Source organism: Acartia tonsa, chromosome 8 (genome assembly GCF_053477335.1).
Source record: "Acartia tonsa isolate MP-2025a chromosome 8, ASM5347733v1, whole genome shotgun sequence".
NCBI classification, from domain to species: domain Eukaryota; kingdom Metazoa; phylum Arthropoda; class Copepoda; order Calanoida; family Acartiidae; genus Acartia; species Acartia tonsa.
In genome coordinates this window covers 9226959-9251049 of record NC_137267.1, presented here as the reverse complement: position 1 = coordinate 9251049, position 24091 = coordinate 9226959, and the positions used below count along the sequence as shown (strand labels likewise).

The 24091-nt window shown below is 31.2% G+C and overlaps 1 protein-coding gene across 1 annotated transcript in view; it reads right to left on the bottom strand.

Moving 5' to 3' along the window:
- LOC145325950 (uncharacterized) overlaps window positions 1–24091 on the bottom strand; it is a 59984-nt gene that overhangs the window by 15414 nt on the left and 20479 nt on the right. Inside the window, exons 3-4 of the mRNA XM_080168974.1 lie at window positions 23984–24048; window positions 19283–19370 (exon numbers count right to left, since the gene is read on the bottom strand). Of these exons, the coding sequence (XP_080025100.1) occupies window positions 19283–19370; window positions 23984–24048 (153 nt within the window). The remainder of the gene's footprint in view (window positions 1–19282; window positions 19371–23983; window positions 24049–24091) is intronic.

Here is a 24091-nt window from a genome sequence, read left to right as displayed (position 1 = left end):
TGAACGTTTTGAAATTGAATTGAAATTGAAATTAATTATATCTGCATTTGCATTATGAAAAATAAAATACTAATTATTAAATTATTATTTATTACCTTAATAATTTATTTCAGTATAAATATCCGAACGAATAATGAAATCTAGACCCAGCAGCACGAAACGAAGGAGCCAGCGAATACTTGAACGACGTCAACGACTTGACCCAGGTATAATATATATTGAATTCTATTTATTTTTAGTTATTCCAACTTCCAAGTGTAATATAATGAATAAATAATCTTTATACAAAGGATCTCGCTAACCGATGAACCGATCGGGTTCTCCTTTTTACCTTTTAATTTACCTTTTTAAAAGCGAAGCTTTTCTATAATTATGGTCGGTCCGTCCGATTTAGAAAGCGTAGCAACTCTATAATCATTACATCAGTCCATTTTAAACATGTTGATTTTTCGTCCGAGATAGTTAGCTTTTATTCGTTAATTTTAGGCATGTTAGAATTGTCCTATCGCTTTCAAACTTTGCATGATGTAGTTACGTACGATTTAGAAAGCGAAGCAACTCTATAATCATTACCAGAATGTCCGTAAATCCCTTTTAAACATGTTGATTTTTCTACTTTTATAACAACAAAATTTTATGTGATCTAATTATCCGTTTGATCTGGTTTTTGGTATATTGATTCCTTGGACAACAAAGAATAATATTATAAGCGAAGCAAGCAACTCTATAATTAAGTCCTAGAAATGTAAGTATAACCATAAACATTATCGGTTATCCTGTATGAAGCAGTTTTCCAATAAATTTACTTACAATTTTGCTTCGACTCTTATACTTTATATTTAAATTATTCACTTCAGACACTATACAAGTGTTAATGTCCGTTTGTCCTACTCTTTAGTTTAATTATATTACTGTAGTAAAGTTTAAACTTTTTTAAAGTTAAACTGTCCGTTTGTATAAACTATAGGACTAAGTTAATAAATGGGACTCCTGCGTTTGTCCACTCCGACGTTTGGGACTTTGAAATAATAAATAAGATTTAATTTATTAAGGTGTGGCAGCTGTTCCTCCTGTTGCTGTTGATGATGGCCATGGACGGGTTGTTCAACCAAGAGGACAAGGTATTATATATAATCATATTTTTATTATTACCTATTCCAAGTCTTATATATCTTGTACATATTAACCTAACCTAACCTGTACAGAAATACTTAAAATTAATATTTTAATTTAACACTCCTGCGTTTGTCCACTCCGACGTTTGGGACTCCTGCGTTTGTCCAGTCCCCTTACTTTGAAATAATAAATAAGATTTAATTCATTAAGGTGTGGCTGCCGTTCCTGTTGAACCCCAGCCTGATGGGAATCGTCGAGGACGCCGTAATGCTCCAAGAGGACAAGGTATTATATATATTTGGGACTCCTGCGTTGAGATATTTTATGATTTTGAAAAATTAACCATTTAAATTAATAGTAAATATCATACAGAATTGCTTACATGATTATTATAAAACAAGGATGAAAACATGCATAAAAGAGAAGCTCCAAAAAAATGCGTCAAAAAATCTAAGCTGGATCTTTAATTAAAATGTATTTTTTTTGGCTCTTTAATTAAAATGTATTTTTTTTGGCTTTTATGGAACTAATTGTAATCTACAGAAGGGAAAATCACTGGGGATGTACATCGATCTATCGACCACCCTCCTGAGAGATTTTAATTTTAATTTTGATTTAATTTATTAAGGTCAACAGGTTATCCAACAGATGGGGAACAACAATCATGTCAATGTTCCCCATCAACCACCACAACCGGACCACCCTCAACAGCAGGACGACCCTCCAGAGCCCCTTCCCGAACAACAGCCACAGCCAGGAGACAACAACAATCCACCTCCCCCACCCCCGCCACAGCAAGAACGTCAACCTCGGCGTGTTGCACCTATTTTCAATTTGACAATAGGTGCGCACGCCACAGTAAATATCAACAATAATCAATTTCAATTCTATTGATTATTGTTGATATTTACTGTTAATTTATTGTTAATTTTGTAATATTATTTCTATTTTGTGTTGTTATCCCCCCCCCCCCCCCCCGACTAAATGACTGGATTAGGTTAGGCTAGGTTAGGTTATATGGCTAGGGGGCCGAGCGCCCGCGGTTATTTTTATTTTCAATTTGACAATAGGTGCGCACGCCACAGTAAATATCAACAATAATCAATTTGAATTCTATTGATTATTGTTGATATTTACTGTTAATTTATTGTTAATTTTGTAATATTATTTCTATTTTGTGTTGTTATCCCCCCCCCCCCCCCCCCCCCCCCCGACTAAATGACTGGATTAGGTTAGGCTAGGTTAGGTTATATGGCTAGGGGGCCGAGCGCCCGCGGTTATTTTTATTGGTGGGGGGGGGGATAAAAATTGTAAAAATCTATTTTGTATTTTCAAATTTTGTATATACTATTTTTGATATATTTATACTTTATTTACTAAATTTGCAGATTTTTTAAAGGGGTAGTTTCACGAAATGCATTGAAACTTAATTTAGTGAACCGCATATTTTATCCTGGTTAAATGGTTAAACTACATTTATATGGCATATATTTGAAAAAATTTCAATTTTCTACCACATAGTTTTTAAAATGTCAAGACTTGAAAATCGTCTTTTTAAATTGCATATATCACAAAAAAGACAATTTTAAGGTCTTGATATTTTAAAAACTACGTGGTAGAAAATTGAATTCATTTCAAATATATGCCATATAAATGTAGTTTACCCATTTAACCAGGATAAAATATGCGGTTCACTAAATTAAGTTCAAATGCATTTCGTGAAACTACCCCTTTTCTTTAGTTTTAATATTTTCATTTAATTTTTTTTTCAATTTCATTGTTTCATTTTCATTTTTTAGTAGCAAATCTACTTTATATTTCTAAATGTAAATATGTCTGTCTGTCTGTCTGTTTTTTTTTCGTTTTTCAATTTCATTGTTTCATTTTCATTTTGTATTTCATTCATTTCATTTCATATTCATATTCGTGATAAAAATAAATGTGATAAGAAACTCGAAATAATACACTTTTTTATTCATTCTTATGGTCGGTCCGTCCGATTTAGAAAGCGTAGCAACTCTATAATCATTACCAGAATGTCCGTACGTCCATTTTAAACATGTTGATTTTTCGTCCGAGATAGTTAGCTTTTATTCGTTAACGATGCAAGAAATAGCTATTGATAATTTTAAATACGTGGAACGCTTACCTAACCTACCTAAGTTTTATCAAATAACTATATCAAACGTCTCTCTTCCTTCCTTGGATACAAACGGCTGCGCCCCTAGCATTTAGAGGCTCTATATTCGAACCTACCTACCTACCTACCTAAGTATATCAAATAACTATATCAAACGTCTCTCGAGTCTCTTCCTTGGATACAAACGGCTGCGCCCCTAGCATTTAGAGGCTCTATATTCGAAGGGATATGAAAGGGCAGAAAAATAGCCTAAAACCATCTAAGGACCTATACGAAGCTGTACTGTAAAGGAGAACCATATAGGTTCAGTGGTTAGCGAGATCCTTAGCTACAGACAAACAGAGCTTACTTCTTTATAAGTTTACTAGCGGCTACGCCCCTAGAGGCCTCTAGTGGCACTTTAAATGTTTTTGTTTGTTAAAGTTAATACTATAGCTATTGATAATTTTAAATTTATGTCTTCAATTCAAAGTTAAAATAAGTACACAAATAAAACCATCTAAGGACCTATACGAAGCTGTACTGTACAGGAGAACCATATAGGTTCAGTGGTTAGCGAGATCCTTAGCTACAGACAAACAGAGCTTACTTCTTTATAAGTTTACTAGCGGCTACGCCCCTAGAGGCCTCTAGTGGCACTTTAAATGTTTTTGTTTGTTAAAGTTAATACTATAGCTATTGATAATTTTAAATTTATGTCTTCAATTCAAAGTTAAAATAAGTACACAAATAAAACCATCTAAGGACCTATACGAAGCTGTACTGTAAAGGAGAACCATATAGGTTCAGTGGTTAGCGAGATCCTTAGCTACAGACAAACAGAGCTTACTTCTTCAATTATAATTCAAATTATAGAGCAGCATCGCAATTACAAATTAAATTAAATAAAAATAAGAAAATTATTTTTCATAGTTTTATTATTATAGCATATATATGTCAAGTTATTTATGTGATTGTGGAATCTAACTAAATATTCACAGGAATGCGATCTCAACTCAACGCAACATCAATGATCAATCGATAATGATCACTGACTCATCAGAGTCATCACCTTCACCTTCGCTCGCGCCACCTTCGTGTTCCAGAACTTCCAGGATGGCGTCAATATCGTCATCATCGGAAGATGGATTTACATCGCCGGAGATATCGGGATATTCGTCTTCATCTGATGATAGATCTACTGTGCCATCTAAACATATCGCACGGTCATAGACAGCTAACGCCTGGATAACGTCGTCACGGTAACCGTTGCATTTTGCTTCCATTTGCTGCAGAACAAGTTCATTTTGTTCGCGTGTACGCTGAGAAGATGGAAGGGCTTGGTGAAGGAATTGGTATATACCAATTCCTTCACTAAATAGTCTGATCGCCTGCATATTCCGAACACTCTGAAACCCCGACCTGTAAAGCAGGTTAGATATATCTTTAAAAGATCTGTGAAGGACCTGATAATGGGCGTACCATCCAGGCATCAGGTCGGGGTATAAACTTGGTTCTGGATCTGTGCAGGTAAGTGTACGGGGGAAGTAAGGAACCAAGTCATCCATCGCTACCGGCTTGCGCCTGCGCCCAACTCTGACTCTCTGTCCTTGTTCCGCCATAATAACGATAGCAAAAATAAAACAAATGTTCAAATGTTGTCACTTCAAAGGTCTGTAAGCAAATGAAATTTCAAGGAATCATTAATTACCCCCTACAAATTTTTCTTTGTTGTTGGTTTCCAAGAAATTATCTTCAAATATAAAGTGTTGGGAATGGGATGTGTGAAATATTTTTAACAAGGATGACAATATCCATTAAAGCAAAACATTAACATAAATGCATTAGTATAATCAAAATTATAAGTAAGTATTCTGTCTATAAGTATAAATTATATAAATACTAACATACTGACGTCTATAACCAACACAAATTATAGAAAAGCTTCGCTAATTCCTAGTATTTTGAATTTTCCATATGTTTTGTTTTGTTTTGTTTCTTGGGGGGGGGGGGGAACATTAACATAAATGCATAAGTATAATTATAAAGTAAGTATTCTGTCTATAAATTATATAAAATAGTAATACTAACTGACGTTTATAACCAACACAAATTATAGAAAAGCTTCGCTAATTCCTATTTTCCATATGTTTTGAATTGTTAACTTATTTCTTGGGGAGGGGGGGGGGGGGGAGGGGTCAATATTTGTATCGTAAGTTGTAATGTAACGGTCAACCTTCAAATAGGGGAGGGGTGAGACTACACTAGTATAATAAATTATAATCTTACCCACTCCCCAAGTTAAAAATTAATCGTGACCCCCCCCCCCCCCCTCTCATATATATAAACATAGTGAGTGAAAATGAAATTATAAGAATCCTTGTTACTCTATAATTAAGGTATGTCCATACGTCCCTCCGTCCGAGTCTTTTTACGGAAATACACTATATTGTTATATATAGAAAAAGATTGTTATAAATGTGTTTTTTATCACGTATTTTACAATTTTTTTGTCCATTTTCACCGCTCATTATGAATATGGGCGGAGTGGTAATGCGCGCCCCCCCCCCCCATGTAACCCCCTAAAATTGGGGTTGGTGTTGTATGTAATAAATATTAGGAGGTAATAGGATATCTGTTTAGCTCCCCCCCCCCCCAAAAAAAAAGGGGGAAAAACATAAATATTAGGAGGGGATAGGACAATAATAAATAATAATCAAAAATCAAAATGCTGAACTGATAAGAAATAATTAATAAACAATTTTAAGTTTAGGCAAATTTAGGATTATGTAATTGTAAATTCAATTGTTTAAGTTTTAACGTTTTTCTATTAGCTTAATGCTTCAAAAGACAACCATACATTGTTCCAAATGGTCTATTTATTATTCATAATTTTAGAGCTTTGCTACTTATGTATGTTTTATAATTATTAGGTAGACATGTAAGAATTCTGCTAATTTCCCCTTTGAGGAGGGGGGGAGGATTTGATGCTTAATCTTTCATGTCACACGGTCCACGGATAAAAAACAAATATATAATATCGTAACCAACCTGGTAATGGTATGGTAATAATTGGGGTGGGGGGGGGGGAGAAACAAGATTAAATTTGGATTTAATACGATGAAATTATAGTAAATAAATTAGCCGTTAGAGGGTAAATATTTCAAATTGTTCTTAAATTTATACTTTCATCATTCATTGGTGAGAAAAGTTAAAAATTATATTTCAAGTTTTAGAAACCTATTTTTAAGAAAAGTTACATTTGAGACGAATTGATTTCACAAAGTATTCGGTAATGTAGAAAACAAACAAAATTGCTTCAAAGTTACATATTGAAAGTTGGAATATAGATATCTTCTCTATATGCTTTATAACACTTTATGAAGGCTTTTTGGCCAATTATATTATAGATTGATGATAATATCTGTGATAATATCATTTCATATGTTTTAAGTTTTAAAAACATTCTTTCGCAAGGAAGGGAAATTTAAATTTTTTTAAAAAGGGTCAACTAAATAACATGACACGGATATGAAGCAAAATTGTAAGTGAATTAGTTGGAAGACTCTAATTGCAATAAAACCTACTCTTTTTGAATAAAACAAATATACAAAGTTTTTACTTTTTAATTCGTTCGTTCTTTAAGACAGATAGCTATTTCTTTCATAGTTAAACGGCTCCTCGGGGCTAAAAAAACTGGTTTTAATAATCAAACGATTGTACATTTCTGTTCTGTCTATATATCATAGTTATCATTGAAAACCAAAGAATAAAATAATAGGATGTCTGTTAATCTCCACGGATAAAAAACAAATGAAAAAAATTATATTTGATTTGCAATAAAAACTACTCTTTTTCTGTTCTGTCTACTCTATATATGTCATAGTTATCATTGAAAACCAAAAAATAAAATAATAGGATGTCTGTTAATATCTCTCTACCAAGGATCTCAAATTGAAATCTGAATCTTTCTATGTAAAACAAATATACAAAGTTTTTAATTTTTAATTCGTTCGTTCTTTAAGACAGATAGCTATTTCTTTCATAGTTAAACGGCTCCTCGGGGCTAAAAAATCTGGTTTTAATAATTAAGTTAAAATTAAAACTATAGAAACTATTTTTTGAAGCGAAGCTATTTCTGATTTATTTACATAAAAACAGATTTATTTAAATAAAGCGGAAAGCTGTCTATAATATGATGCGATAAATCTCTATCTTTTCTCTTTTTTACCAGAATCATTTTTAAACTTTTAAATTAAATCTAAAAGCTATCCACCAATATAAAAAGTGTATATAATAAGCAGCCGGTTAGTTTAGGCCGTAAATCCAATAATGCGATATAATTATCCGAAGTTCCTAATCCAAACACAAGTATTAACTGATTTTTTTTTGACATGCAACTCTATAATTAAATTAATCGTTACCAGAATCGTTTTGAAAGTGTTAGTGTCTAATAAAATTAAATCTAAAGACTATCCACCAAAAATGAATATAAAAAGTGTATTATTTTGAGTTTCTATCACATTTATTTTTTACAATATCACGCAAAAGTTATTTTTATAATATTTACAATTCAATTTCAATATAGTTATTTAAGTTTCTATTTACAATACATACAAAACAAATAGTTAAATAATTAGTTAATATTAGATGAATATATGATGGCGATGGTGAACAGGTAATAATAGATGGCGATGGATTATTAATATATATACAGATGGCGATGGTGAACAGGTAACTGATTATGACAAGTTGATTGATGATGGTTAATGATAGTGCTGGTGAATGTGAATATTTATCTGGTTCTGTTGGCCAGGATGCTCAGGAACAGGAATAGGGACTCTTACACCATTAATAATATAATTATAATAATTATTATTATTAATGGTGAAAGTATTGTTGACCCTATTCCCCACTCCAGGGGGGCCATCGGCGCCCCTAGGGCCCCTGGGACCTTGAGGACCTTGAGGTCCTTGAGGACCTTGAGGTCCAGGAGCAGGACCAGGAGCAGGACCAGGAGCAGGAGCACCAGGAGCAGGAGCACCAGGGGCAGGCTGGTCAACTGGCGGCGGTGGTACTACACCAGCAGGTCCAACTCCAGGAGCATTAAAAACCTGATCACCAATGATGATCAGGTTTTGCCCTATATTTCCCGCCTGCCGTGGTGCACCACGTACATGGGCGCGCTGGACAGGGGCACGCTGGGGCTGGACAGGGGCACGCTGGACACGGGCACGCTGGACACGGGCAGGCTGGACAGCCGGTTCAAGGGCCGCAACCCCCGCACGTACCATACTCCTGGTTACTGAAGGCATTATTAACAGAATCAGATAATATTTAATAATAATTGATGATAAATATGATGGCGATGGTGAACAGGACGATGGCGATGGTGAACAGGACGATGGCGATGGAATATGATGATAAGAATAAGATGATACTGATAGGGATGACTGTGGAAAACTGTATAAGATGACTGGTGTTGTTGACTGGTTGACCTTGGTCTTGAATGCTTCTTATATTTTATTAAACTAAGTTGTATTTGAACAGAACTCAGATATTTATACTAAATCTCCGCCCCCTTTGGCCTTTTCTTCCGGTCATCATACGACGTATTTGCGATGGTTTTAACGTGGTTTTAAGATTTTAAGTACTTTCCGGTCATACACTTAAAGCTTAAATAAGTCTTTACTATATTTTTGATAACTCTTACTCTTAGTAGAAATTATAATTGTACATACATCCTATATCCGTAAAATTGTGTTTAATACTATTTTAATATAATCTTGAAAAAATAATATTTGATTGAAATAGAAATCATTTAAATTTACTATATTTGATAACTCTTACTCTTAGTAGAAATTATAATTGTACATACATCCTATATCCGTAAAATTGTGTTTAATACTATTTTAATATAATCTTGAAAAAATAATATTTGAAATAGAAATCATTTAAATTTATGAGAAAGAAAAATCTGTAAGAAATCGTTTTTACTTTCCGGTCATACACATATTATAAATGCAGGTGTTAAATTAAAACCTTATAAAAAGAGGGGAGAATTTCATTAGATTGGTAGTAATGGTTAGTTAGAAGGAGGGGTGGGGGAGGGAGATAAACAACAAGATTTAATTTCTCACGGAAATACATTTTGATTTTTGTCTGTCTATCTTTTATGTTGCTTCAGAAAATAGATATTTATCGCATCGTATTATAGACATAGACATATTATAGACATTTTCGTTTTTATTTATGTAAATAAATCAGAAATAGCTTCGCTTCAAAAGTTAGTTTCTATAGTTTTACTTTTAACATATTATAGACATTTTCGTTTTTATTTATGTAAATAAATCAGAAATAGCTTCGCTTCAAAAGTTAGTTTCTATAGTTTTACTTTTAACATATTATAGACATTTTCGTTTTTATTTATGTAAATAAATCAGAAATAGCTTCGCTTCAAAAGTTAGTTTCTATAGTTTTACTTTTAACATATTATAGACATTTTCGTTTTTATTTATGTAAATAAATCAGAAATAGCTTCGCTTCAAAAAATAGGTTCTATAGTACTTTTACTTTTAATATATTATAGACATTTTCCGTGGATTTTAATTTTTAAAATATATCTTTAGTTTTTTTTTTCACAAAGCCGTAATTTGTCGATATAAGTCGATTTAATTTTTTATTAAAAAAAAATAGATATCATTCTAGAAATCTACATACAAAGAAATAAAAACTTGACTTAAGTACTCGTTTTTATGGTAAATAAAAATATCGTCTGTACTTTCCTAGGAGTTTTATGAAGGCTTTTTGACCAATTATACAAAGATATGATGATAGTAACCAAATTTAGATAATCACTTTAATAATTTTAGTTCTTTCTTTTTGTCTGTCTATCTTTTATTAAATACAAATCGTAAAATTCGGAATAACTATATACGGTTTTTTTGGACTTCAGTTGAAAGAAATCGTTTTTAATTTCCGGTCATACGCTTATAATACGATGTGATAATTTGATAAATATCTATTTTTTGAATTAAATTTATCGCCTGGACAGACATACTTACAAAGCTATGTTCATATATATTTAAGATTTTAGATTAGTTTGTTTCCCTTCAGTATTTTATTTTTTTTGGAGCGAAGCTATTTCATAATTAAGTTTTTAAAAATTTTTATAGACATTTTTCCGTGCATTTTAAATTTGTTTCAATTTTCCCATAATTACTAAAATAAAAGAATAATGTCAGTTTGATAATAAAAGTACTCGTTTTTATGGTAAATAAAATTAACATATCTTCGCGCCTTAATCGCTGTACAATATTTATTTTGGGGGGGGGGGCGGGGAGGAAAAATTTATGTCACCTGATTAAGGAAGGGAAACTGGAAGGGTCAACTTAACTGAACTCACATGAGAAATATGAGATCTTCATACAGAACAATAATTTTCTATAATTAGGGTCAGTTTGTCCGTCGACTATTTGTCGACTATTCTGAACTATTTAAGTGTTTGTGTTATTATCCGTTTGTTATACAGTTTCAGAAATCGTTTTAATCTTACAGAACAATAGCTTTTTTATAATTAGGGCTGGTCAATCTCCGTAAGAAAGCGGATAGCTTTTTTCATTTCTGGTAATGTAGGCATTTGCTTCCTGTATCCGTTTGTCATAAAGTTTCAGTACTAGTTTTTATGGATGTTTTAATCCTTGTTAATATTCCCCAATATACAAGGTATATTGATAAAAGCGTTTTTTTTTTGGGGGGGGGGGAACATTTATGACCGCATAAAGCTAAGGGTCAACTCATGATACAGGAAATATGAGACCTTAGAGAACAAGGACAAATCGTTACAATTTACAAAACTAACTAACTCCAATCCAAATAAAATAAAAATATTTATTTTCATTTTATTTAAGTCAACATAGTTTATTTATTTATTTAGATTATTTATTTCATTAAAGTAAAAAAAGTTATGATTATTGTTTAGTTAGTATGTTAGGTTAAATAATAAATTAGTACATATTACTTGAGTTAGAATGATTAATACATTATTTAATGGTTATTGGTGGTTTATTTTTTAACTTTTCTTTCACTTTATGATATTAGCAAGTTTGATATATGGTTGAGTTGAAATGTAGAAGACAGTAAGCAGGGTGGAGGGTTGGATAATGTAGGGTGTTGGATCTTTGGAAGGTGGATTATTATAGAGTAGATACGCTGAAAGCCTGAAACAAAAAATCTTAAGTCTTAACAGCTATGTGAGGGAGAGGGGGGGGGGGTGGTAATTTATCTATCCTTTACAACCCTCTCACATACTCACACGACAATACAAATACACATAATAAATACTAGGATATGACAATGAAAGAAAAATCGAGATTTTTGGAATAAAGAAAGGGGAGAATAAATTATTTAAAAGTCTTATCTATTATACAAATTTTATATCTAAGTTTTCATATTTATTGAATTGTTTACAAGTAAAACTGATATGGTTCTGATATCGCAAAAACCAATCAACCAATATTATTTTTTTATAATTCATTCTAAAAAAATAAAAAAAACTCATCAATATTTAATTTTTAAAGTTTTCATATTTATTGAATTGTTTAAAAGTAAAACTGATATGGTTCTGAGTTCTGATATCGCAAAAACCAATCAACCAATATTATTTTTTTTATAATTCATTCTATAAAAATAAAAAACTCATCAATATTTAATTTTTAAAAAAAATTGTATAAAAAGTAAAAAAAAACACTGAGAAAATATTAGGTGTAGAGGTTTCGTGTTTTTTCTAGACAGCCATATTGGCTATTTTTCCAAATTTTGACGAAACGAAAAAATTTATTGGAAAATATCAGTAAATATTAACTTTCAGGATCGTATAAATTTAGAAAAGATTTTAATATTTAGGTTTCCTGTCCAAATTCAACCCTTTCCCTAATTGTTATAAACGTCTTTGGACAGTTAGAAAATAGGGGGAATATTAAAGAAATATTGACCCGACAGTTTCAAATTTCCATCGTCTAAGATCTATTGAATAGATTTCTAGTAGACATATGTCTGCTTTAGGTCATGTGTGAAATTGAAGTGGGGGAGCCACTCTACAAGCTAATATATCGGTCTTTAAGTCGCTTAGCAATGTTTTGTCATTGTTTTATTGAAATTTATTCTAATAAAACAAATTTAAATTATCCTTAAATTTTTTTCATTTCAGTTCATGCATAATAATAATACATTGTTGTAAGATCTGTTGCAAAGTATATACCACAAAAAGTGCATTTACAAGGTGTCGCATTAATATTTTGACGAATATTTTGAAATACTTATTACTTTTTTTATGGAACTTGATGAAAAAATCAAAATCTTAACAAAAAGAAAATTACAATGTTTTTCACTTTTGCTTTTTGGTAACTTTTTGTTTGTTTGCGGATTTTCCATTTTTTTTAAAAGGGTCAAAACAGTCAAAAAAGGATATTTTTTCATTTTTGTTAGCCACAATTGGGCAATTTCTGGGCAATCATAATAGGATTAATTGTTAAATTTCTAGGAATCCTTTCATAAAGTTCATTTATCCAGCAAAGATGAATCTGGTTCTTTGAAAATAAAAACACCTTGTAGTTCATGTAAATAATAGGAACCTTGAATTAAAATATAACTTGGAACAGCCTACATTTAATGTTATAATTAAGTCTCTGGTATCCAAATATCATATGGGGCACCATGTAATTGATGAAAAAGTAGAGGTTTGGTATGAAAATATCATATGGGGCACCCTTTAATTGATAAAAAAATAGAGGTTAGGTATGAAAATATCATATGTGGCACCCTTTAATTGATAAAAAATTAGAGGTTAGGTATGAAAATATCATATGGGGCACCCTTTAATTGATAAAAAATTAGAGGTTAGGTATGAAAATATCATATGGAACACCCTGTAATTGATAAAAAAGTAGGGGTTTTGTAAGAAAATATCATATAAAACACCCTGTATTTCATGTGAAAAATGGGAGCTTGGTATGAAAATATCACATGGAACACCCTGCATTTCATTTGATATAAAAGAGCAAGGTATTAAAATATCACATTGAACACCCTGTATTTCATGTAAAAAAAAGAGCTTGGAATCAATATATTATGTAGAACACCCTGTAATTAATGCAAAAAAATATGATCACGGAATTAATATATCATATGAAACACCCTGTATTTCATGTTAAAATTACTAGCCTATTATTAAAATATCATATGGGACACCCTGTAGTTCATGTAAAAAATAGAAGCTTGGTATTAAAATACATAAATGTCAAGTGTAACAATAGGAAACTGGACATATTCAAAGATTGCTATAGATAAATAGTCAGGTAGCTAATGATGGACTTAATTTAAATCTGTAAATAATTATCAATGATTTTTATGTTGTTGAATATTATCTTTACTTCTATAATTTAAGAAAATTAAACGGGCATACTGAAGAACAGATTGACGTACAGGGGTGCATTAGCGAAAATAATTTTATAAAGGCTAGAAAGCAAACTATATCTTAATTTTCACATAAATATAATCGTGAAGAAAATTAAATACACTTCTTTTTATTTATACGAGTAAACGATCTTTTAGTGAATCTAATGGACGGTCAGAGAAACGTACCAAAAAAAATAAAATTTCAAATGTAATTTTCTGTAATAAGAACAAGATCAACCCTTCGTTCTCATTGCATGTTTATATTCTTGTTCCATTAATTTTACTAAATGTCTTAAAAATTTGGCAGGTTGCATTAATGTTATATAGCGTGTGCTTATGGATAGGAATAGGAATCCAGATATTTCAATCAATCTAAAGCATGTATTATGCCGTATGGGGTTGGGTATATGCTCTCTTTTTTCACTTCAGAATAAAGAAAAAAAACCTATAGCATTACAGCCAACCAACCCCTTGATTGCTAGACCTTTGTCAAAATTATTTTGTCTCTTTTTCTTTATTTGCACGCGTCTGTTATAGCAGCCATAATTTTCATTTTAAACGTCTTCAGTTACAAAGTAGTATAATTCCTAGGCTGTCAGTAAGGCCTTTTTTGGGTAAGCCGTGCGGCTGATTTGTTAGGCTGCTAAAAGTTGATTAAACATTATGAATACCAGGTAGGGAGGGGAAATTGGGCTGTTTATTGCATTAGTCCCCAAATTTTGCTGTCTCAACAATTTTGTGGATATTATTGAATTTTTATTGGTAGGTTCATTAAGTTGAGTATTCAAACATATCAATCATTAATTGAAAACTATAAAATGGGTATCTTTGTGTATCATCATTGGGGATGTTATCAATTTATTGGCCATTGTCTTATCCCTTCAGATTCTTAAGAAATACACATAACACTTGCTTAATTCAAATTTATTAAAATTTGTGAAAGAATACCTCTGTCCCTTGATGTGGTAATGTTACTATAACATGTTATGATGGGCCAGATTTAGTAATAACTATTTTTAATATATCATTTTGTAGACATTTTCCTATTTAGTTCAAAATAAAAAAAATCAACTTCTCAAATTTTTTAAATTTTTTTTTAAAAACGATGCTTGTTAATTGAAAGATTTTATTACACAAAAGTCATCTCTAATTGAATTTAAGCATTTTAAAATAAATTTTTGTCTCGAACTTTAAGCAATTGTAACTCGGTGAAACGTCAAATTGTAATAGAAAGAAGGTGTATTAACTTTTTTACTTTTTATTTAAGATAGCTAGCCGGTTCTTTTAGTAAGTAGTTGATGTAAAATTTTTCATAGAATTCAGATATGTAATCGTTTTTTTTGTAGACCTCTTATTTTTAAAGTAATTTAAGTTTTTTTTTTAAATCAAGTCGATTTTAAGGTACTAAAACGCAACAAAAAAAGGAAAAAAATGGCCATTATGAACAAAAATAGTAAGATCTTTAATTTGACACCTTACTTTTTGAATTTTGTCAGGTAATTATTGAAAAAATTGATTTTTTTAAACCCACGAGAATAAAAACTTTGAACTTAATTTTATCATTTCACAGGTAAAAAAAATATGGGTTCATATATACCTTTAGAATCAGAAAAATATTACGAATCCATAGTAAGCAAAATTAAAAAAAGGAAAAAAATACAAAATGAAAAAATGGCCTATTGTATTTTGTTGTACAGGCAACACTTTCGTCATCCCCTAGTTACCCCCTCTTTACCCCCTTCCCATTTTTATTCTCAATTCAAAAAATAAGGTGGTTGCCTGTATAATATAATATAATATTTTCATATACTTCCTTTTATTGTAGTTTATAAACTATATTGTAAACTTTTTATTTCAATTTTGCTTAGAATGGATTTGTAATATTTTTTGCTTTCTAACAGTATATATAACGCCTATTTCTTATGCCTGGGAAATGATAAAATTTAGTTCAAAGTTTTTATTCTCGTGGGTTTAAAAAAATCGTTTTTTTCAATAATTACTTGACAGAATTGAAAAAGTAAGGTGTCAAATTAAAGATCTTACTATTTTTGTTCATAATGGCCATTTTCTTTCTTTTTTTTGTTGCATTTTAGTACCTTAAAATCGACTTAATTTTTTTAAAAACTTAAATTACTTAAAAAATAAGAGGTCTACAAAAAAACCGATTGCATATCTGAATTCTAAGAAAAATTTTACATCTACTACTTACTAAAAGAACCGGCTAGCTATCTTAAATAAAAAGTAAAAAAGTTAATACACCTTCTTTTCTATTTTTCTATGAGATGTAATTTATAAACTGGCTTTTACAAAGCTAAAAAAAAAATATCAATTATCATATCTTTTATAATCTTACCCTAGTAATAAAAATCATCAATAGGATGGTTTATTGTCCGTCTATTTCAAATACATGGGGTAATACCACTATAAACCTCTCCATATTGTTTAGGCCATTTTTTTAAGCTCTGAAAAAAAGTTTTACTCTAAGAGCAAAACTATTCTATAAGTATTTTGTGCTTCGAATCGGCATTTAAAGTCAACCATACAGGCAAAGGTTATCATCAGAATAGCGTTACATGGTAAAAATAGGTTTATACAATTAATTATGTTACATACTAAGACATGATATTGATCTAATAGGAAGCCTGCAAGAAATACACCGATCTGAAAGACTGCCACAAGTATAGATCCAATACCCCAAATTTGAAGCCTTCAGCTTTAATAACAAAAAATTTGTAAGTATTTTAAAATGACATTTTATGTACATTTTGTTATTAAAGCTGAAGGCTTCAAATTTGAGGTATTGGGTCTACTTGTGGCAGTCTTTTGGCAGTTAAAGCGTTGTATTACTTGCAGGGTTCCTTTAAGCAAATCAGGGATTTTAACCAAATGTTTGTTGTATTATTAGTCATGAACACTTTTCCTACGTTTATATAAAGTCATGGAAATTTTTTGTGATGCCCTATTTTCGCCACTTTTAAACCTAATCTTCCTTGTAGTGTTCATTGAATAATGACCACTTGTCAAGCTAGGTGTATGCTACAATTTTGATATTAAATCACCATCGCCCTCAAATGAATAAATCTGCGAATATCATTCATAAATACAATGTTAAATTTACATTTTTGCCAAAAACATCCCCAAAAGTTTTATTACATTTTTTTCAATACTTACATAATAAAATTATTAAATATTATGGGCGTGTGTGGGGGTTGGGGAATTTATCTTTATGCAAAATAATGGAAATCAAATGTATGGTTTGCTACTATTTGATAAAATTGGAAAACTCAAACTTTTAACAATTTTATCAATCTAATAATCAACGCTTGTGGACGTGATGGCGCACAAAAAATTTTACCTCTTCGTATGATAACGAGCGATAATTTGACAGTTTAAGACAAGAGTTAGGGAAATATAAAAAGACAGCATACTTTAATATCACAAAAAAAAACTTTTAAAAAGATTTGAAAATTGCACATTACCGAAATTAAAAAAAAAGTCTAAATTGGATCTATAAAACGAAGCTAAGATTTTTATTTGATTAAATAATGGATAGGACTTTAGACTATTTTAGGGTTTAAAATCTATTAAAGGATATATCAATAAAGTTTACGTACAGATTTGGTACCGTTTGTCTGATCTTATTATTTTACATTTGAGAATCATGAATATTATAAATTTATATAGAGAAAAGGTTTTAGTCTATCATGGCTTCATTTAGAGACATTAAAATTATATGAATAATTAAAATTTATCTATTCTTATATCAAACAAAGGACAATTATAATCACAAGTAGCACAGGAATAACAAGCCATTACTATTAAAAAAGCAAAGTTTTGTCTGCTAATCGATCGAGTTTTCCTTTTTGAGGAAGCTTCTTATAGCTTCTTGGATGGTTTTAGACTATTTATAGCCCATCCTTAGAATACTGGACCCTTGATGATAGGATTAAGGCTCTAGTTATACAAAAAAAAATGGTATATTTCTCAAAAATATTTCATTCTTAGTGTATGAAATGTTCAACCTCTGGGCAATCTGTTGATGAATGGACATATGACAATTCAAAAAGGCCCCTATTTATGGAGTAGATGTGCTACTAAAACTTATTTTGCATTTAAGGGGCGTTGTCATAAAAATAAGCACCCTCCCTTTTTCAAATGTCAAACAATATTACAACTGCATAGTCAAATATGCTTCCCCAACATCTAATTTTTAAAATCTATTAAAGGTATATGCAAATTTTCTTTCATAGAATTTATTTTTGCTAAACTAACTACGTCAAAAAAGGTCTCTTGTGTTACCTAAAAGCAGGGAGAAGGGGGGACGATCAACCTACTAGTTTTTTCTGGGATGGTGTATTTTTCCCAGGGATGATTTATCATAGGAGGGTGGATTTAACCTCCTTAAAAATAGATCTTATTGAGGACATATTAGAAGCTGTGCTTTTAAGGAGAAAAATGCAAATAGATTCAGCGCTTAGTAAGATCTTTTGGTACAAACAGACAGACACGTAAGCAACATCTTACCTCACTTATAAAAAATTACTAACTAAAAGTAAAATTAATAATAATATTTACAAATATGTTCGCCCCTAGCACCTAGTGGCTCAGTATTTAAAGAGGGAAGGAGGGGGCAGAAAAAAGTATAAAGCATCCCAATTAGAAATTAAATAGCATTAGCGGCTCGAGCCATGTAAAGCTTTCCTAATTAGAAAAAACAATATTTCTAGTAGATAGTAAAGGTTATAAGGGACAAAAACAATACTAGCGGAAGCGCCAATAACTGTTAGGGGAAAGAAAATAGCCTTAAATAACCCTATGATATTTTCAAATTTACCCTTAATAGTAAAACTCATTTGGACCAGCCATTTCTGAGATATTTAGCTTTATACAAAAAAAAACCTTACAACTTTATACCATTTTTTACCACTAGTTCCAAGCCCTGTAACGCTGAACTAAAGTACCGCCAGATAACAATTTTATCTGTATTATGATACGAAATGAGCATTAAATTAATATTCCATCGCTGGGATGATAAAGCTTAATTCTATCGTTTATTAACGGTATAATTGAAAATAGGGAGCGTGCTTTTCAGGGCAGGGACAATGGGATAGGTAGATTTCAGATTAATTCCCACCTTAGTCCCCATATTCAAAAAGAACAATATTTTGTCTTTGCAAGCATAAAGAAATGTCTGTGCTTTCACACAAAGCACCTTGTAGAGCAAACTGATACCTCCCTCGTAATTTAGAATGGCTTTTCATTTGTTTATTTATCATTTTAGGTCAGGTTAGGTTAGGTTATAATGAGAAGTGGGGCAGGGGCTTCTCGCAAAAGTTGGGCTTAAGAAAAAAAACCTTTCCCTTATATTTTCAAATTAAGATAAATAAGGGAAGAAAAGGTGGGGATTCAGTGATCGATAGGCACTTTGAGTGTAAGCACCGTTAATATTTTGACTAAGTTGAAATGGAAAATAGCACAGCTAATGTAAGCATATGGTGTGGTCTTATTTTGTAATTTTGATTTTTATCGAATTAAAATCATTCCTCTTCGCTTCTAGGGACAAAGGCACTAGTAAAAATAAACCAATTCTACCTGAATTTCGGCGAATCATCTGTGTTATGATCCGTCAGTGGTGGCTCTCTTTTACACAGGTACTGCACTTCAAGATACTTTGGCGTCCCTGAAAATATAAAATAGATAAAAATATACATTTATTGATATTTTTGTGATTTTCCTCAAAGTTTCTGTTGAATACTGATTATTAAAATTTAAAAAATAATGTAATGGGGAGGGGGGATTCCAATGTAGCCCTAACCCTGCGGTGCTAGTCAATACCTACTATAACCAAACCTAAAAGACTGAAAGTAATAAAAAAAACAGATATTTTTATCTTATTTTTTTTATAGATCAGAGGATAAACTAGTAATCTCCGGCTCTTTTTAGATATTTCAGCAGTTTTATTTATGGAATATCATTAATTACAGCTGCCAAAATAATGAAAGAATTCGTCCAGAAGTTTTAAGTTATTTTTTTCTAGGCTTAGTTAAAAATGGTTTAGTTTTTTTTTCAAATTTCATACCTATCCTTTTTCATACACTAGTGGCTTCGCAATTGCCTCTATTTTTTGGTAGGTGGGCGGGGTCCACAATCATTAATGCCGCTTTAACGGCATTGCAACCATTCACGAGGTCAATTTTCTTATCTTCCCAAAAAATAGTGAAGCGTTGGTCTTTATGCCAAGAGTTATTAAGTACCTTACTTGAACATTGGCTAATTAGGGAATTCCACAACCCTAATTAAGGTACAATCTTTTTATTAAAAATTACAGGGTGTCCATTATGTTTTTCAAAAAAAAATAAACTGTTCTCATTTAAGGCTGAATTTACATAAACCATGTAAATAAGTTGATATGTATTTAAAACAAAATCAAATCTAAATAATTTAATTCAATTACCACCCATGTATGAAAAGTACTTGGTTGTATACATGAACAAAAACAGTACTGAGCTACCCTGTATGTAAAAATATATGAGTATATAAATTTAGTATAAACATAAACTGTATTAAGCCACCCTGTAAGTATAAAATATATAAGTTTGTACATATAATATGAACAAAAACAGTAGTGAGCCACCCTGTAAGTAAAAAATATATGAGTATGTACATATAATATGAACAAAAACATTAGTGAGCCACCCTGTAGGTATGAAATGTATGAGTATGTACATATAATATTAATTAAACCAGTACTAAGCCACCCTGTAAGCATAAAATATATGAGTATGTACAAATAATATGAACAAAAACAGTATTGAGCCACTCTGTAAGTATAAAATATATGAGTAGGTATATATAAAATGAACAAAAACAGTATTGAGCCACCCTGTAAGTATAAAATATATAAGTATGTACATATAAAAAAAAAACAGTATGGAGCCATCCTGTAAGTATAAAATGTATGAGTATGTATTTACATATTATATAAACAAAAACATTACTGAGCCACCCAGTAAGTATAAAATATATGAGTATGTACATATAATATGAACAAAAACATTTAATTAAAAGCAACATTTTTTACGCTGATGTACGCAAAACACATTACTCTTACTCATACCGTACCAAGGCATACCATATAAATAATCAACAAAGATAGGGACTCATATATTCTATAGTCATGCTACTATGAGATTCCAAATTAGTTTCGGTCCACCCGTCCGATTGTCCGTCTGATAGCTACGTTTAAGGATACGTGGTTTTCTTGGATGCTATTCAAGATAAACAGCTATAACATTTTTGTGTAGATTTCCTATACGATTTAGCAATTTGTATATACTTTACTATCAGTATACTATACTATCGGTCATGCTATAAAGTCCATTTTATTATTCCAGAAATTCATTCTACAGCTTCCATTAAAGCTATTAAAAGATTTCATTGTAATGAAGTTTTAAGCTTTTTTGTTGAGTTAAGGTTTCTCCCCTCTAACCCCTAAAAATTGGCCTCTATCCATACAAAACTGAGATATCGACATTTTTAAAAGCGACGCTTTTCTATAATTAGGGTCGGTCCGTCTGTCCGTCCGTCTGTCCGAGATAGATAGCTTTTATTAATTAATTTAGGCATGTTAGAATTGTCCTATCGATTTCAAACTTTGCATGATGATTCCTGTAGTAGTTAGGTACGATTTAGAAAGCGTAGCAACTCTATAACCATTGCCAAAATGTCCGCACGTCCATTTAAAACTTGTTAATTTTCTACTTTTTTAACAACAAATTTTTATGTGAACTAATTATCCGTTTGATCTGATTTTTGGTATACTGATTCCTGGGACAAAAAAGTACAATATTATAAGCGAAGCAACTCTATAATTTAGTCCTAAAAATGTAAGTATGTCCATAAACATTTTTCTGTACAAGCAGTTTTTCAACAAATTTACTTAAAATTTTGCTTCGAATCTTATACATTTATATTCTGATTTTTCAGTTCTGACACTATACAAGTGTTAATGTCTGTTTGTCCTACCATTTCAGTGCTTCGCTTTTATGGATGTTATCATTCTTGTTATAATGTATTTTTTTGTAAAAATGTACAACTTTGATGTAATCAAATTTATTGAAGCATTTTTTTAACAATTTTGGTCTCTGTCCCATAATACTAGGGTATTTTACAGCAAGGTATAGGGATGAAGTGTAATTAATTAATCAATATCATTAAATTAGTTGATATCTCGTCAGTCCATTGGAACGTGACTCTTAGGTATATAAAATCTTCAGAAACCTATATCGACTAATTTTCTTTAAAAAATATAATTAATACAATAGCTCACAACAAATAAATATATGGTTTAGCTTAAAGTTTGGCAAAAATTTAAAATTAGGTATCATACTTGTCATTAATTATCCCTCGTATATGGGACCAACTACCCCCACTCTTAGAGACAAGACAACTCATGATTTTTAATTGGAATCATGAATTCAAATAATCATCAAAATCGCGGGTGCCGCATTTTTTCGGCACCTTTTGTGCACATTCTAAAAACCCACTCATATGGATTAATACGCCCTAAAGAAACGATATTGAAGGCATTGTCAATAAATCATTGTTTACCCTAAAATATAAAATAGTGTAGGTTGTTATTGTTGGTTGTCCATTAAGATTTCGCTAACGGCTAAAATAAATGATTTATCCATGTGTCAGCTACTAGTATACTATAATCTAAAGTAAAATCAATTAATTTTTTGATACTTTCAGATAGACAACAGATAACTTCTAAGTAAAAATTTTGACACCCTTATAAATAATATTTAATAATAATAACGCGATGTCAAGCTAACTTTGAAATCATTTATCCCAACGGCAAACTACCTATATCCTAGGCTTACAACAAGGATGACAACAGCCATACAAGCATATCAAAATCGAAAGCAACGTAACCTATACAAAACAGAATGATGTCTGGTTCTCGCTAAATGGTGGACCGATAAGGGTCTGCTTTTTATGGAATATACCTAATAATCTTTGGTGGTTTTAGGCCATTTTCTTGGGGGGTGGGACACCCCCTCTCCAGAAAATAACGATATCAAGTCATGGTGCTAATGTTACTTTTTTAGTTTGAATTCCAGTTTTTTAAGCCCCTAGCGAATAGTAGCGAAACAATGCTATAATATAGGACAATAGATTATTTATTAGATTTTGAGCGCGTAGCAAAACTAGGTACAATTTTTCATTTTCTAAACTTCAACAAAATCTAAGTATTTTTTACAATATTAGATCTGCATTTCACGATAATGACAAACAAATTAGCATTATTAACAAATTTTCATCAGCTTAAAACCAATGACACATCTTTAAATGACCTAAAATGGAAAAATCGCTAGTTTTGGACATGTTTTGGTTATGTTTGAAAAACTAGCCACCTACCAACGAATAATAATAGTTGTAGAGTATCAAGACTGAAAACTATAAATACATACATGTATACATACAACTTGACTTGTATTCAGCTAATTTAATAAGGAAGTGATAAATGCAAAAATAAAATTTAATTATTTTGCTTTTATCATTGCATACCATTGCATTGAGAACTATAACTATAGATGAAAGAATGGCAGATTATTGATAAAGTTAGTTGAGGTGGGTTAGCTGTTAATCTCAAGTATTTAGCGGCTACGCCCCTAGAAGCCTCTGGCTCTAGGGACACGTAAAAGTATTTCTTTTTAATCTATTTTAAAGTCAGCGATTTATCAAAAATATTTTTTCGCCGCTAGATGGTGTTAGTTATGCTTTTAGCTAATTGCAAAAATGTCCGCAGGGCGGCGTTTTTTTATTATTTTTTTTTATCTTTGTCGATTTATTTTGGGAGGGTGGTAGTACCCTTCCCAAAAATAGTTTTAAACCTTCCCTAGACCTATGAGAAGCTACCCTGTAAAGGAGAACCTTTTCGGTTTAGCGTTTAGCGAGATCCTTTGGTACAAACAGACAACCAGACACACAAACATCCTTTTACTTTATTTTAAGGATAGGATGATTGTCTGTCAATTTAAGATCTCGTTAACTGATATATGGACCGATTGAGCTCTATTTTGGGGGGAAATTTGGAATGGTCATACATAACAATTTGACATCTTTAGGGAGATGGGACACTCCCCTCCAGCAAAACTCCCCTCCCCCTTCCCCTCAAAAAAGGGAAAACTTAAAATAAAGAAGGGGAAATTTGGTCTATCATCAATTTTTCGTCCAATGTCTTATCCCTTAGATCCCTGGGACAGACAAAGATTGAAGTTACTATACCTGGACAAGGATCACCAAATAGTTGGAGGCCAGGCTGGATATAACAGTTTTCTTTCCCTTCACACCTAAACAAAGAAGAAAATATTAAATAAAATTTTAGAGGAGGAG